The sequence below is a fragment of the Linepithema humile genome, chromosome 4 (assembly GCF_040581485.1).
Source record: "Linepithema humile isolate Giens D197 chromosome 4, Lhum_UNIL_v1.0, whole genome shotgun sequence".
In the NCBI taxonomy this organism is placed as follows: Eukaryota; Metazoa; Arthropoda; class Insecta; order Hymenoptera; family Formicidae; genus Linepithema; species Linepithema humile.
In genome coordinates, this window is record NC_090131.1 from 10,758,500 (window position 1) to 10,776,419 (window position 17,920).

Sequence of the window (17,920 nt, forward strand, 5' to 3'; positions counted from 1 at the left end):
ATACGTTGTTGCGATGGTGCGCTCATAACGCAAATCAATCGTATCGCCGCGTTCGTTGTTTACCGTTAGTTCCCTATCGCGATTAATCTTAAAACACGGACATCCGTGCCAAAAACAACCGTGGAATTGCAACACGTGATAGTGTGTTATACCGTTTTCCATCGACTCGTAATAACCATCGACTAGCGTGCCGTCTTGCAGACGATATTCCCGAGTGCGTCCTGCGTGGGTGATGTTATGTCCGAGCTCGCGCTTCTTCCACATCAGCCACTGAAGCGCCTTCCGCGATTGGGTATTCGCGCGTCTGTACCCGCCCGGTGGAATTATTCCAATTTCTCTTTTACGTAGAAAGTTTTTTCTAAAAACCCTCATACACGTGGAAGCGATGGTTGTGCATTCCTCGAACGGACACACGCGACCACACTTCAAGAAAATCTTTCTAAAAGACATACACGCGCGTCTCAGAATATTCACGTCGTTGCGACAGTAACGCAATATCTCGCATTCGAAATCAAACACATAATTCGTACGAATCATTTCCGCGTGCCACACTAAAAACTTTTCTCGCTCGTTCGTATTCATACTATCGGGTGAATAATATCGAATATCCGGCAACGGACCGACATATGACTGATTATTGTTGGTATTAAATAAATGCGGAAAAATGCCTTTGTCCGAAGTATTCGTCAGGCCAAAAGCCTTCGGTAACTCCGATAAACGCATTGGCATATAATTAATACTATCGATAAATTTCGTATGTCCCACTGTTAGTACTACAATTTTCGTCCCGTTTAAGATTACCCGCGGTTCTAAGGCGGTTCCGCTCTCAACAATATAACGTAGGATAAATTGCGCATCGAATGCTTTCGCGTTATGAGCTATACAAATTATGTGTTTAAAATATTTAGTCGGACGTGTCGCGAAATCTACAAACTCTTTTACAGGATCACGACGAAATATGTATTCACGAATACCGCACCACCGACAGCGCACCGAAGTATCCTCAATCTCGGCACACGTTTCGCAAATCTGTTGCGCGACGCAAAGTGTAGGTACGTGAATATTTACACTCGCGGTACCTCGAAGCGTGTCATCCTGTCGCGTCTCGAAATCGTAAAACACGAATGCGACGCGACTTTCTGTTTTAAGTACACACTCACCCGCGTTTTGTTGTTGCTCTCCTTCCTCTCCCAAAATGTGCTCCGTGTCGTTAGTACGGAAATTAGCTTTGTGAGGGAGAGGAAGCATGTGACAAAGATGATTCAACGGCTGAGCAGAACGACACGTTGAACAGTAAGTCACGCCGCATTCGTGTTGTCTATTACGCTCGATTAAACGACCGCATTCTTCGCAAAAACATACGGTGCTGCAAACGCTACGAGACGATTGCCCATCGTATGATTTTTGCGCACGATGATGCTCAAGACACGCGTGATTGAAAAATTCGCGATTACAATTTTCGCAATGAATACGCTTTGCGTCGAATCGCTCGCACGAAGGTACCGCGTAACACCGAGGGCATTTATTTGAGCATCGGTGTCCCCCTACATCGCTGCGGTAACCGACGTTACACGGTACGCAATAACCTCGGCTACCCGCGGCGGCTCTTAAATTTAAAATAACGCTGTAATGCCGTAATTCAGCGTGATGTAATAGGTTTAAACACATGACCGGTTCGCGATGTAGTGAGGCTAGTATCGCATTTCCATCAAATAAGACTTTACCCCCGTGACCAAAAGTTTCCGCGCTATAAACCATTATCGCGATGTTTTCCGCGGCTAGATATTGCTGAAAATGCTCGATTTCACGAATACCGCAACCCTCTTCTGGAATTGTAATACCGACTTTCCTCGTTAAATCACGTGCCAACTCACGTTGTAACGAGGAATGACGGTATCTCACGGCGTTCCATCTTTCTGGTAGACTACCCGTACGTAAATTACCACGTTTATTGTAAATTTGCGCCGTTACGAGTGCGCGAGGAAAACATAAGTTATCCGAGTTGGATATCATTAAAATCGAGCGTTTACCAGCGATATCAAGCGCATTACCCGCACGACCCGTAGGAGGAATGACACGGAAAACGTGGATATTGAATTCTTGCGCTACGTTCAAGCCCCCGGAGCTTTGAGCTAACGAACTCACGAGGTTCCAGATATTCTCGTGAGTCAAATCACGAGATGGTCGGAACGAAATACCCGCGGGCCCGTGTGAAAGATTCGGGGTATCGAAACTAAGTCCGATGTAATCATCGGGAACACAGGAAAGTACCGCGTACGCGTGAAGCTCGCGAAACGCGTTTTCTAACCACGCGTAAACCTTCTCCCCCTCTGGTAATGATCGAAGGCGAAAACCAGCCTCTCTCCCTACTACACCGAAATTTCTAAACTCACGCATGTTTTTCCTTATTAAATCTAAATAATTAAAATTATCCCCGTTATGATTCGCAATCTGTTCCGGCGCACCAACCTGATTCTCCGGAAACAGCGCTTTTTCCTCCTCTTCTCTCTCCAGTCTCCCCTCCCCACGAACTCCTATCTCGTTGTCGTCGGTTTCTTCGGCTTGATTTTCCGCCGATTGCTGCTGCTGCTGCGTGTTTTCTTCCATTCCTCCCCCTCCTCCACCAAACTGAACTGGAAAAATCGAAAACAAACGAATTAGTTTATCTTTAAAATTATTGTTTTTACACTTCCATACTCGAATTTTACGCGTTGTTAAAATTAAAAATAGTAATACATTTCATATTAAATTCTCTCACCTCTATACAGGATTATTCCCTTTCTTGTTCACCGTTGATCGTGTTGATCATTGATCACTAATATTCCGGTGAGTAAGAAATTTCCGGGAAAATAATTCCTAAAAATTTCATCCGGCTAGAATAAAGGTATTCGAGCATGAAAAAGTGTTATCTATGCAAAAATGTATAATTGTATTTACCTCTTTCCCTCAAAAGTTCCTTTAGATTCTGTTCTTCCGCTCCACTCAGCTCCTCCCCCGTATCTTCCTCTTGCACCTCATCATCATCATCCTCATCCTCCTCCTCCTCCTCCGAATCTTCTATTATTATTGTATTTTCACCTTTTTGGTTAAACTCTAAAAAATTCACTATTGTTTTTTAGCGAATAAAAAATTTTTATCCATTTTCTTACTGCGATAAATTTCTCATTACTCACCTGGTGAAAAAATCTCTTCCTCGTCAAATAAACTCACTTCGTGAGTTCCAACTTCTTCTTCCTCGCTCTCGCTATCCAAGTTAACGAGAGGTGGCTCAGGTGTGAGCTCGATACGTGCACGCCCTAAAAACATTTAATATTTTATTATTTTAAAAAAATTTACCAGTATGAAATGCTTATTTTTCATAAAAGAATGTGTGCTAAGACTCACGTGAGGGTCCGGCTTCGGGCGAAGTATCAGCCCGCTGCCTTATACCGTGAGGAGGAGTATACTCTTCAGGGCGTGCAATACGTTGCACTCCTCTCACCCCCGCAATCCTGCGAGGCGATGCGTTCCAATGTTCTACTCCTAAAAGATTTTACTCTCTCTCTTTTAATTTTTGAAAATTATATATACATATATATATAATAAAAATTGGAATATAAACTCACTGTTTTCACTCGCTTTCGAAATCGATCAATGAAAATAAAATAATAGAAAAGCTATATGCCCACCCGCATCCTCCACTTCTCCATCACCGAAAATACTTCTCATTTCGATAATTTCACCCGCGTAGATTGCAAGTCTCTGATAAGAGGCAAAATGCCCCAAGCGAAATAGCACCGCTAGCACTGCACTAGGACACACCCCCGCAAATTTCGCAAACACTTCAAAATTTTTTTCATCGTTGTCTGATAACAGCGATAAATATCTGCTCACATCGAGTCCGCACAAAGCGCGTGACAGTAATAAGCATGTCTCGGCGGTTTTTCTTAAATTCTCAACCATTTTCGCGTACTCAAGATAATCTCGCCCGAATTCACGATACGAAAAAACACGACGCGTGTTGTCCACTACACTGAGAATTTTGAAATGCGATTTTTCCCCGTCTCAAACCTCCTATTTATACCTTCAGTCGGATCAAAAAAATCAATCGACTTCAAGTTGTACATCTTTCACAAAGATTTCCGCACATTGGCGGCAACTTTACAAGGTGTATATTACTTTAGTGTTTGAAGGGTTTATCCATAGAACTTATATACATGGAAGGAGAATAGCATATATCTCCCGTGATCCAAAAGTGTACCCAACATCTGTGCGACAAGGAAAGATAGAACATGACTTTTGTTCGCTATGCGCATGTGCACTGTCTGTACCGCGTAGATTTGAAACGCTTATTTTACGTACATATATGTAATAATCAAATTCTGAAAAAAGTTTCATAAATATTAATCGTTTATAATAAATAGTAATATTATATATATAAATATTACATATAAAATATTACTATTTAAGTTTAAAAATAATTTGTAATTATTTATGAATATAAAATACAAATGAAAGAAATATTCTATAAAAAAAAAAAAATATATGAATTTCTTATCATTTATTTATCAACAGCACAATAATTATAAACTATATTTATTATAATTAGAAATTATAAAATATTACAATATGTGAAAATCTATAATAAACTATGTGGAACAATAAACAATAAAACAATAAACAATAAAATTACATGTGTTTAAAATGTATTAATTTAGTATACGTATGCCGAAGATATTCTTTTTTATCCTCATGGGTAGCGCGTTTTCCTTCATGATATAATCGGATTTGTACATATATATTAGAAATTTCTTTTATTAATTGATATTTATGATTATCAAATTGATTTTTGCGAGAAGCATTTTCCTTATGATTAGTCATATGCGTGAAAACTTGATCGTAAATAGTACGACATACAACATTAGTAATAAATTGTTTAATATTTTCTTTTGTAAAAATAAGATGACTGTATTCTCGAATGGCACGTTCCGCAGAACGTGATATTTCTATGACATCTTCGGAAGGAAGAATCAAATTACCTCTATTTTTAATAGCAGTCAACTTCGAAATTGCTTCGGCATTGCTAGATATTAAAAATGTTGCACATACATTACACATGTTTTTATTTCGTAGCAATTTCTTTACCACGAATCCGCTGATGTGTGCCACTACGTCTTCAATAAAAGGATTTAATGACCACCAAGTAGACAAGTAGTCATGGTCAAATAAATCGACAAAAGTTTCATCTTCTTCACGAGAATAACGTTTGTTTCTGCCATTAATTCTTACGGATGTAACGAACAATATCGGGATATCATTAGGTACACAGTTACCACGTTCAGAAGCAGCAATTTCGTGTCTAACTATTAATCTTTTGTAGCTGGACTCGAATTGTTTTGCACTAAGATTGTCATTAAATCCCCCTCTACTTCGAATTGCGCTAAAAAAAGTTTCTAAATGGTCTTGGTTTAATTTATAAGTTAACAAATAACGTAATCCGTGACTTTTCAATTCTTTAAATAACTCGAACATATTTTTAAGACATACAATAAAACCGAGAAAGCCAGTTTTCCGATTGCCGAATAAGATGGATTTATTTTCATAATCTTTTATTTGCATAATGTAATTTTCGAAGGTGTTAGCGTAACTTTTTAATTCATCAAAATTGTCTTCAGTAAGTGCCACATTATGTTTTTTAAATCCACTAAATTTAGACCTCACATTTAGCAAATCAAATGCATCGTTAAATATTTTGCAGAACTGTGCTGTCTGTTTCGGAGATTTTAAATAATTCGGTCGACATTTTTGAATGAATTGTAAAGCACAACTGACACTTTCACTCAACGTTTGCGCTGCCAGTTTGACCTTCATTCGATTTTTTTGAAAAATAATATGCTTTTTCGTTAGTTTCGTTGCAGCTTTTAAACCTTCTTCTTCTTCCAGTTTCTGAGAAGAACGATATCTTCCCACAAAATGTCTTCGCCATTATTTCTTAAAATTAATTTGTCACCCAGAGTGTTTCTTATCAACTTCAAAGCATGACATGGATCTAAGAAACAATAAATCTTTTTCTGCGATGCTGGATCGATGAAGAAAGGTTTAAAATTTTTGCCAAATTGAAAATTTGCACCTAAACTGGTGCACATATTGATATTGGAACTAGCTCCATCAAATGTCAAAGATCGAACAATAATTCCCGAATCATGGATCAACTCAAAACATTTTAGTAATAAACTACTTCTTTCTGATCCGGTTGGCGACTTTATCAAAAAATAACCTATTGGCACTTTCCAGTGGCCATTTAGCGCAACAATCATAAATACTAACGCTTGATTCGCTTTTGGAGGATGATCAGAGTCTTCAGTTCGAACACTATGTATACCGAGATCGACATATCCGCAGTATCGTTTTCTATCGTATACAATCTCTTCTCGAATTGCAATCTCGTCGACTACCAAATTACATAAAATTGGCACTTCACTATGTTCAACCTTACACTTCAGAGCGTGAAACACTTCATCTGTAAATCCGGGTCGTCCATTTAACGCAGCGTACCATTTACGAATAGTGGAAGGTTCAGGTAAAAGGTTTTTGAAGATTTGTCTTACATATGCATAAGCTTTCGAAGAATAAAAACTTAAAGTCAAGGCAAACTTTCTTAGTTCTGCTGAGTATTTTTTTCTTAATCCTTTCTTTCTATTCAGTATTTCATGCATAATCTTAGGACAATTAACCTATATGTAAATAAAAATCACAAAACCACATTAATATTATAATAATTTTATTATTTTCTTTAGCAATACAATACATATTGCTTAATGTCAATAATGTATATATATTTAATAAAAAATGCCTACATTTCAGCCTATACATATAAAAAATTACGTAAATATCAATTCTGTACATTTAAATGAATTATGAAAGTAATACTATATAATTACAAATTCTGAATAACTCTGCTAAAATATAAATCTCGTATAAGTAAAAAAATGCATAATTTAAATAGTTTTAAAAAATAAAGAAGATTTCTATAATCTACGTATAATCTGTATAAATATATAGTATTTTCTTTATTAGTGTTGGCCCTTTATGTAATTTTGGAAAATGAGAGAAACTTTCTACTTAGATAATTAACTTGTAGTGTAATTAATAAGTATATTGTGCAAACTTACCGTTAAACTGTCAAATGCACTTTCAGAAATTAAATTCTTTTCTTTCAACTCATTAACTAAATTTTTCATATTTTTAATACGTGCATGCAATCGGTTTCGTGAATGTTGCAACGTCCTAATTGTTTTTTTTTTGTTTATCAATAACTCCTCTCGCTAAAGCTACAGTTCGTTTTGCTCTTCGAGGTGTAGCTAGGTGTGGACTTCGGATATCACCAACGTAGCGAGGTTCGAAAATCGTTCTTGGAGGTGTTCGACACGTGCCTGCTAACGTATGTAATAAATTAATAATATTACTATTATATGAAGTTAAGTGCTATTAATAATATCAGTATACTGAATTATATTTCAACAAAAAACGTTGACATGCAATAATAAATACCTTGCACGAATTCATTTGCAGATCCTTTGTTGCTGTCAGCAGTGTACTGCACCGAAGACTCATTGCAATGAGTATCGACATCAATTGGATCTGAAAAACAATTTTATGCATTGTGTTATTAACAATTGAAATATTATTAATAATATCATAATTTTAAAAATGTCATTATTTCAATTTATAATAAAATATTAATATATTTTCTTGTATATAGTATGGATATGACCAAACAGAGAGTTTATAGGGCATCCTGTATTAAAGTAAAGTAGGTTTGGTAGTGATTACTTGATCAATGACGCAGATCCAAAGTCAGTGTCGAATGTGTCTTTTAATGTCCCTTAGATTGTTTGGTCATATTCATCTGGTATATTGTGTAATTATTGTATAACATTATTATTATTAATATTAGTATATAATTAAAAAACTATATACTTTTATTAACCGGATAATTCATCGATCTCAAATTAAACTAAAATATTTGAAACGTATTTTGATGAAATAAATTATATGCATAAAAATTATACCTTCAATCAATGTACATCCAGTAACTTCTTGACAAGTATCAACAGGAATCTCGATTTCAGTAGTTGGCTCGATTTCATTCACATTAATTTTTTTCATTAGCGGCTCATATGTAGATTTCTTGGCTATATTTGATCTGAAATTGAATTGATCATATAATTGTAATACACTGAATACATAGATTTGTAATAAAGATTATAGGAAACCAAACAGTTATTATTTATATTTACTTAAAAATAATTAAACTTAAAAATTGTACCTTTTCTTTGATTTTTTTGGAATATGAATTGATGGTATTGCTCCTGGAATGACAATATTGCAATTTAATTTTTATATAATATAATATTATATATATAATATAATATTTACAAGAGCAGACAAGGGGAATACCACGGTGGCAATAGATAAACCAAAATATATAATAGATATGGAAAAAATATTAGATGATAAAAACACATACAACACAATACAGAAAGATCCAACAAATAAATTAACGACAAATTTAAGAAACGTACTAACACGATGGAAAAACCAAAAATACATTGATGAAAAAACATACAGATGTCTATTAGAAACCGATGGTGTTCTCCCGAGAGCATATGGTGTGCCAAAGATTCACAAAGAAGGAAATCCACTCAGAATCATAATATCTACAATAAATAGCCCTCTATATAAAATAGCAACATATTTACATAAAATTCTGAACGACAACATCCCTAAACCAGAAAATGTAGTAAAAAATAGCTATGAACTAGTAAAAAAACTAACAGGACAAAAATTTAACACAGACCATAGTTTAGCTTCATTTGACGTAATATCACTATTCACAAACATACCAATAGAAAAAGTTAATGAAAGCATCAGCAAAAGATGGGACCACATAAAAGAAAAAACTAACATACCACTTAAAGAATTTTTAATAGGAATCAATTTAATACTGAATTCCACTTATTTCACATTCAACAACACCATATATAAACAAATCTATGGCACACCCATGGGCTCACCATTGTCACCAATCGTGTCAGACATGGTAATGCAAGATTTAGAAAGCACAGCAATTAAACTATTAAATTACAAACCCAATATATACATAAGATATGTAGATGACATCTTAATTGCAACAAGAACAGACAAACTCAAAGAAACATTGAACGTTTTCAACTCAATAGAAGACAGACTGAAATTCACCATAGAAATAAGACCAGACAACTCAATCAGTTTTTTAGACACCCTCATTACAACAGAACAAAATGAAATAATTTTCAATCACTACCAAAAACCCACAAATTCAGGCAGATTATTAAATTTTAACTCAAACCACCCAATACAACATAAAAGAGCAATCATTAGCAATATGACAGATAGAATCTTAACATTGTCACATCACAAATTTCACAAGAGCAACCTCAATAAAGCAATAAACTCATTACTCGAAAACGGATACCCACTAAAATTTATTTTCGAGAACATGAGAAATAGGATTAACAAATATAATAATGACAAAAAAAGTACGGTAAACAAAGAACATAGCAAAAAAACAGAAGAAAAAGAAAAGAAATATTTCACTATATCATACATGAAAAATGACACAAAAAAACTAGAAAAGAAAATCAAAGAACACGGATTCTCACCCGCATATAGTTGCCACAATAAATTAAATACATACATAAAAACCGGTAAAGACAAATTAGAACATAAAAAACAAAATGACATAGTATACCAAATAAATTGCAGTCAATGTGAAGCCACATACATAGGACAAACAGGTAGACAATTACAAACCAGAATAAAAGAACACCGTAAAGATATAAATAAAAAAACGGGAACACTATCAGTAATATTAGAACATAAAATAAAGTATAACCATGAATTTGAATGGGACAATGTTAAAATATTAGACAAGGAACCAACATACAGAAAACGGTTAATATCAGAAATGATACACATAAAAAGACACACACAAGCAATAAATAAACAGAGTGATACGGATTTCCTACCAAATACTTACTTACCTACACTGAGATCACTCCCTCCAATCAACAAATAATCATACCATCAGTAACGATCTCTCAAGACAAGACGACTCAGTAAGAAACGAACAACACCAAAAGTAACAAGTCACAATAAAAATCAATCCAGACAGTCAGAAGAATTAAGGTGAGAACGACTAACAGCACACACAATTTAATTAAATAAGAACAGTCAAACTAAGAACATTAAACCAATAAATAAAAATCAACAGTTGCCATGTCTGACACACGAGGAAAAAGCAAGGGGTGGACAAAAAGTTCGTAAAAATGGACAAAAGAGACCTACACCAAAAAAAAAAAAAAACAACCAGTTTAAATTTTGACTAAGAGACGCAACAAAAATTAGATTGTAAGTAAAAACAGCAATAGGGCAGAAGAAGACCCAAAAATTACAAGTAGTCAATTTATATGTAAGTTTTCAGTAGTAAAAACAATGTAAATTTTATCCGTTATAGCGCTGAAGAAGGCCCAAAAAAAGGTGCCGAAACGTTCGACAATTAGATGTAAGATATACGACAAACACATGTAAAATATATTAATAAATAGCACCTAGAACAAGCTAAGGCTCAATAAATAAGCGTGTATCACCATTTTAAAGTTTTAATTTAATTTTTGTTGTAAATATTCCTCCTTGAAATGATGCGAGCAAAGGAACGTTGCTGTATTAAGAATCTCTTCTTTGATTCCACAAAAGGATAACCATTGATCTTTAATACTCTTTTCTTTCGGAAACCTGTTAAGAAGTAACACATTTGTTTTAATTGTTAATACTACAATATTTCATCATACATAACCTATAAAAAATTAATTTTAATTCTCACCGATGATAAGATGCAGTTTTGCTGCGATTGCCACATAGCACACAGTACACACCCATTTTCTTCAACTTTTTTAAATTACACGCACAATGCAAAAATCATTAATTTTTACAAATTTTGATGTTCGTACACGTGTTGTACATTACGTGATCTCACAAAGCTTACAAAGATTGATATAAACAGATATTAACACAACCTTACTATGGCTACGCATGCGTTCTTACAGAAAGAGTAATAGAATAAGACAGCACTATATATATTTGTCTCACTTCTTGGGTACAATTGTTTGCTCTTATTCTCCTTCCATGTATATAAGTTCTATGGGTTTATCAGACAAAAAATACCCTTCGGACGATGTCGATATTCTTTTCTTATAACTTTTTATTTAATTGAGGGTTAGTACGTGAGCAAAACTTAATTTCGAAAACTCACAGTAATAAACTTTTACGTGTAATATAAAAAGGTTTGCATATGCTTACCCTATTGTAAATTGCTTCTTTTTTTAACGGTACGGACATTTCCGATCTTTTTTTTGTCTAACCCTTTAGATCCCATATGTTTAAAATGTAATTTTTCCAGGGTCCAGGTGTAAATAAATAGTTTTATTGGATTGGAGATTTATAGTTTTAGAGATTTTTAGGATGAAAGCTCGTAAAAATTCCGTTGACTGCAATATTTTAATTTTTTCTCATTCCTCAGTCCTCAGTTTCTCTTCCTTTTGTACCCTTTGACTTTTTTCCGAATAATTGTAATGCGAGACTGTGCAGGATGTAACAGCGCACGAACCGATGTCCTTACTCCTTCTTTTATCAACGGTCGTTTTTAAGAGAGTTTGAGAAAATGTAGAAGCAATAAACATCGTATCCAATCAGATGACTCAAAATTTTTATGCGCACGCATTTTCCCACTACTTTTCCGATTTTCTACTCCATGCGATTGGGAAAATTTTAATCATTCGTTTTTTGACATTCGAACGTGCGGATTCAGCAGCAGCAGCAGCAGTAACAACAGCAGCAACAATAAAGAAGATACAGCATTTTTGTATTTCATTTTGTGTCTACGTGAAAACTAGTATCATGAGTAAACGCAAAGAAATTTTAAATTCTGAACATCACGAAGTGCGCGGTAACGTTTCCGGAGCAAGATACTTCAATGGAGAAAAATTTGAGCAGAATTATATGATGTTAGCCAACACTACTTACGGACTCAATTCTTCATATACGAAAAAAATTCATGTTGGGTTGCAAACTTCAATCAACGATGACGAGTTTGATTTCCAACCCGCTGTTAAATTTACTTCCAAGGGAGCCGAGGGCATTTGCTTCAACATGGTGGAGTGGCAGCAATTTCAAGAAAACATGGAACTTATGACTGATTATTTAAATGGAAATAGTGTTAAGTCTAACTCTATTATTATCAAGAAGATAATTATAAATTTCACCACCACCTATGGAGCAAGAGCCCTGCTATTGAAATATCAGGAGCAAGAAGAGCCTTCTTCGGGAAGTAACTTGGCTGTGTAAAAGAAATCATCCATACTCCGAAGAAACCACGAACATATTCCTACGCAATAGCAATGCAAAAGACTACTTTTCTCGGACTGGAAAACTTACTCGATTGCGTAAACGCTAATTTAAATCAGTTAAATATAATCGCAAACAGTGTTAATAATTGCTCTAAATATCTTATTAATGAAATACAGGTAAATTTACCCAACAAGAACTTCATCGAAAGTAACATTGTAAAACACATTATAAACACTAATTGTCACGATATTCAACATAATGTACGTTTGCAACTAAAAGATTTAACATTTCTCGATACGTACTTTGAAATAATATTTTTAGAATTAATTGCACTTTACTTCAATCAAATTGTACGGATAATCAAGTTGCAGCGAAAATTGTAATCTATACGAACGTACATTTTTCTTACATATACGGATTTGTTTATGACTCTCTGAATACTCTCCAAATAAACGAAATAATTTTGTTTATAACGTTTAACCATGTACTTTTAAGAAAAATTGTTGCAAATAAACATATTTTTGTATTCCATTTCTTGCATTCGTTTCCTTCCCCTTTTCGCATGTTCCTGCACGCTCCACTCGCCATCGTCAACCTTACAGCACGCTCAATCTGCGAAAACGGGTGGCTGACGCTCACCCCGTTCACGCAATATCGCGCGCGCGGCCTCTTAACCATCACACCAAATATCAAACTAAAAGTCGCATGATCATTCGTCGCTGCGACGTCATTCTTTTGTTCGCTATACGTGCCAGAGAGTCCGGGGTACCTCATATAGACGCGGTCCCAGTATAAATGCGCCCCTTCCCTTCGCATACTAGAGGCGACTGTGTGACGTCGTTTGTTTACATGTCCCATACCTGCCAGAGAGTCCGAGGTACCTCATATAGACGCGGCCCCAGCACATATACATCCCTTCCCTTCGCAGACTAGAGGCGACTGTGTGACGTCGTTTGTTTACATGTTCCATACCTGCCAGAGAGTCCGAGGTACCTCGTATAGACGCGGCCCCAACATATATACATCCCTTCCCTTCGCAGACTAGAGGCGACTGTGCGACGTCGTTTGTTTACATGCTCCATGTCTGCCAGAGAGTCCGGGGTACCTCATATAGACGCGGCCCCAACATATATACATCCCTTCCCTGCCAGGTCCCATAGCCATAAATACGACACACCATTTTACTATCATTAGATTTATAGGTAGCCCAGCAGACTAGGACCAGGACTAGAAATCCAGCGATCCAGGTTCGAACCCAGCTTGGATTTTCTCAATTCCGAAAAATAAAAACCACTTGTCAACAGCCGCCATGTTGGACCCACTGCCGCCATTTTTTCCCCCTTCCCTTCTTGTGACGTTATTTGTTTTGACGCCAGACCAAATGTAGGTCAGTGGGTCAAATATGGGGTAGGTGGTGGGGGTTTGTTGTGATGCCCCATACCTGCCATATACTACTTATTTTTATTAATAAAAATAAGCATCGAACAAAAAAACTGCAAATAAAAAAAAGTTTTGTCTCGTCATTCTCTACAAGCCTATATTTAAAAAAAATTATTTTTGCAACTTTCAAAATTTTCATGCTCTGAAACGTTTGGACAATACTTTTACAGGATTTCGAGCGTTGAGCGAGTTCTTCGATCCGGGCCCTCAATTTTTAATAAATATAGTCAGAAGTGAAGGATATGGATAAAGAGAACTAGGGAACTTTTTAATTTTTCCCGGTGGAAGCGTTCTTTAGAGATATTCTCACTATAAGCGAAGAGATTCTTCGCTACGACGACAGTCCTTCACAAAAACGTGTTTCCGGTCTCGCGTGCGCGGGCGACTTCGAATTTAATCGGCCGTAATAAATCAACTGTACCCATGTACTTGAGAAATCACTTTATTTAATAAAGAATACGTATGATTGCTGGCTCCGAATTACAACTTCGCTTTCGGCAGCCAACACGACTCGACCCGAATATTCTCAAACGGCTTGCCAGTGGTTTTTCCGACTCAACTGGCTTCTTCGGCGACTACTTAAAGAGTGCTCCGCATGGTCTCGCGCGGAAACTATTCCGTTCGTACGCAGGTTCTCGATTCTTCGAGCATATTCCATTAAGAGGCGGATTTCCGCAAATGACCCGCTAAATCTAGTCGATTGTTCCTGCGCGATAATCGATTGCGCTCGAGGCGCCAGGAGCGTTTTTCGAGCTGCCAGAAGGTGGCGCTCTCCCGCGTTCGAATCTGGAAGTTATCTTACAGAAGCGATTTAATGTCAGCTGACAGTTTAGAAAAAAGAGAGCCAAAGACGATTTATTCGTGAGCTGGCAAATTGTAAGAAATATTGTCAGAGGCGATCTAACGTCAGCTAACAATTTTTAATAAATATAGTCAGAGGCGATCTAATGTCAGCTGACAATTTTTAATAAATATAGTGAGAGGCGATCTAATGTCAGCTGACAGTTTAAAATAAAGAGAGCCAAAGACGATTTATTCGTGAGCTGGCAAATTGCAAGAAATATTGTCAGAGGCGATCTAACGTCAGCTAACAATTTTTAATAAATATAGTCAGAGGCGATCTAATGTCAGCTGACAATTTTTAATAAATATAGTGAGAGGCGATCTAATGTCAGCTGACAGTTTAAAATAAAGAGAGCCAAAGACGATTTATTCGTGAGCTGGCAAATTGCAAGAAATATTGTCAGAGGCGATCTAACGTCAGCTAACAATTTTTAATAAATATAGTCAGAGGCGATCTAATGTCAGCTGACAGTTTAGAAAAAAGAGAGCTAAAGACGATTTATTCGTGAACTGGCAGATTTTAAGAAATACGTATTTCTTTTAGTTAGTAATTTACTACACGTGTGGTCTGTTTATGTTTTATCGGATAATTTATAAGGTCATTTAACCTTTTTTCTCGCAATTGAAATTTTATCGTATGGCTATATGATGTACATACGAGACGAAATAGACTTATACAAGGTGTCTAATAGATATAAATTAGATATGATAAAATCTTTTATTTGAAAAATGTATATATAATACTATATATCTAATTGGAAAAAAATGTTATATGCTTTCCCTATTTTTATTCTTATGTAATTAATACAAAATAAATAAATAAGTTAATTATTTAATACATACATATACATATTGAATATAGTTATCTTTATTTTGTATTTTATATAACTGAAATGATATATACTGTCACGTCCCGGATGGTTCGTGACACGGTTATTGTCTATTTTCTGGAGCAAGAGGCCCTTGTCGTTGATCGATGGTTACTCGTCTCCCGAAAACCATTAAGTGTCACGTCCCGGATGGTTCGTGACACGGTTATTGTCTATTTTCTGGAGCAAGAGGCCCTTGTCGTTGATCGATGGTTACCCGTCTCCCGAAAACCATTAAGGTGGATTATTTTAGCCGCTGTCACCAGTTTTATTTACGTGGTTTGCTCCACAGGTGGCCACTGCAAGGACGCGGAGCTGTCGTTACTAGGTTTAACGTCGCAGTCGGCCTGTTGCAGGATATGTACGTATTTCTACTTTAAAATCAATAAACCAAATTTTGATTTATATTATTTAAATCATTTTATTTTGTCCCATTTCCTTATAGGTAAGTATGTGAATATAAATCTTGTCTTAACTTCAGTACGTTTTCTTCCCTTAGATTATACGGGAGACTGGCTAGACATTCATAGCAAATTACATTTGTTCGTCTGTCGCGTTTTTGGAAATAATAAAATTTCACGCAGTATATGAATTTCTTAATATAAATGTTTTTGATGTCTAACTTAAAGCGTGGGTACAGTTCTACAATAGGGCGATTTCTTTCGTTAATGTATAACTGGTGTAACATCTATTGGGGAAATCATATTTGTTTTAGTATTAGATAAAATTCTTCGGGTATGATATTATATAGAATTTTTATCTTACCTTGATAGTTTGATGATATATATACAGGGTGATTCAAAATAATCTGATGTCCTCGCAATGCCATATTCTTGAGCGAATTCTGAGACGATTTTTCCTTTTACAAAATTTTGTCCGAAGTTTAGTTTTCGACTTATAATTGAAAATAGTTTACTACTTACGAGTCCGATACAACGGACAGACAGGGACGGTGTAATGCGTCATGAGACGATAGTAAACACTTGACAGTCTCATTATACGTTGCGCGTCCCTGCCTGCCCGTTGTACCGAACTCGTAAATTGCTACCTATTTTCAATTATAACTCGAAAACTAAGCTTCGGACAAAATTTTGTAAAAGGAAAAATCGTCTCAGAATTCGCTCAAGAATATGGCATTGCAAGGACATCTGGTTATTTTGAATCACCCTGTATGTACCAGTTATGTGGAAATAAATAAATTCTAATTTCCTTTATATAATGGGCTTTGACGTTATATTAGCCCTTTGTATGATAATAATAATGTTACTTCTTTGAAGAAATTTCTAAGAAAAATAATAATAATGTTAAATGGGTTTTATAATAAATGATTAACTTGTTTCTGTGTCTTATAAGTTTTCTGTTTGTAGGAATAATGTGTAATTAGTGGTGTGCATATATGTATATATATGTGTATTGGGTACACCATGTATGTATGAGTAACTTATTATAGTCAAATAAGTGAAATTATTTAATTAAGAATAAAACTTTTAACACGGACTGTCTTCGCGTCGGTTTGCTTGGACTGTACCTCTGTTACGTGCCGCAACTTATAGTTTCTTATATTACTCTTTTTTTATTCGAACCTTTAAACCTTTTTTATCTTTACTCCTTCTTGATCCTAAACACATGACCCTTCGATGACTGCAATAAACATAAACGCTGTCCCTATGTCTAACGCATATTTTCCTTTTGACAAAACCGCTTCCTTCCAATAAACATTCCGCCGCTACGATTTTCCTACAGCACCTTAAACGAAGATCATTCTCGCCAGTTCAGTTCTCGATCAAAGCTCAAACCAGCAACATCGAATAAAGACTTTTTCCACAAACGTGTCCCGACTTATTCTAAATAATCTATTACGTAGCTATACGCTCGTAACAATTGGTGGCAGCGGTGGGATTGTTTGTGTGTAAAAGTGCGGAATTTTTTACTATAATTGAGCTGATTGCTGTTAATTAATATTAAGTGAAAGAAAGTTAGAGACCCGGAATTCGAGAAAACTTCGTAGCCAAGCAAGACTATCAAGTAGAAGAACCGAGGTCAATCATAACTTGGTGCTATCCTGACGAAATTAACGGGAGCACATTTCGATCAACCTGCTGAGATCCTGTCTGTTAGCCGATAAAACCACGACGTGTAGTTTACAACCTATCCCGAGGAAAAAGGCATCAGGACGCTCCTGGACGAGCACAGCAGCTAACGAAGGAAAAGGACAGCAACAACGAGACTCCGTGGACGGCCAGCACGAAAAAAGGTCAACCCTCATCATCATCTCATCTACGTCATCATCATCAATTCATCTATATCTACCAGCGGCGTGAAACCATCTCGTCATAGATATG

The 17,920-nt window shown here is 35.8% G+C and overlaps 1 protein-coding gene across 1 annotated transcript; it reads right to left on the reverse strand.

Annotated features, from left to right (window-relative positions):
• Window positions 1-6,726: 6,726 nt before the first annotated feature.
• On the reverse strand, window positions 6,727-11,166 carry LOC105678003 (uncharacterized). Its single transcript, XM_067354145.1, has 3 exons — window positions 8,052-11,166; window positions 7,531-7,620; window positions 6,727-7,412 (listed from the first exon to the last, which is right to left on the reverse strand). The coding sequence occupies exons 1-3, from the start codon at window positions 8,146-8,148 to the stop codon at window positions 7,267-7,269; spliced, it is 333 nt and encodes a 110-aa protein (XP_067210246.1). The 5' UTR covers window positions 8,149-11,166; the 3' UTR covers window positions 6,727-7,266.
• Between the last annotated feature and the right edge of the window lie 6,754 nt (window positions 11,167-17,920).

Coding starts and splice junctions, on each gene's coding strand:
- LOC105678003 (XM_067354145.1), bottom strand. CDS start 8,148: ATGAAAAAAATTAATGTGAATGAAATCGAGCCAACTACTGAAATCGAG. Junction 7,621..8,051: donor TGGATGTACATTGATTGAAG/GTATAATTTTTA, acceptor ATTGTTTTTCAG/ATCCAATTGATGTCGATACT. Junction 7,413..7,530: donor TGCAAATGAATTCGTGCAAG/GTATTTATTATT, acceptor ATACGTTAGCAG/GCACGTGTCGAACACCTCCA.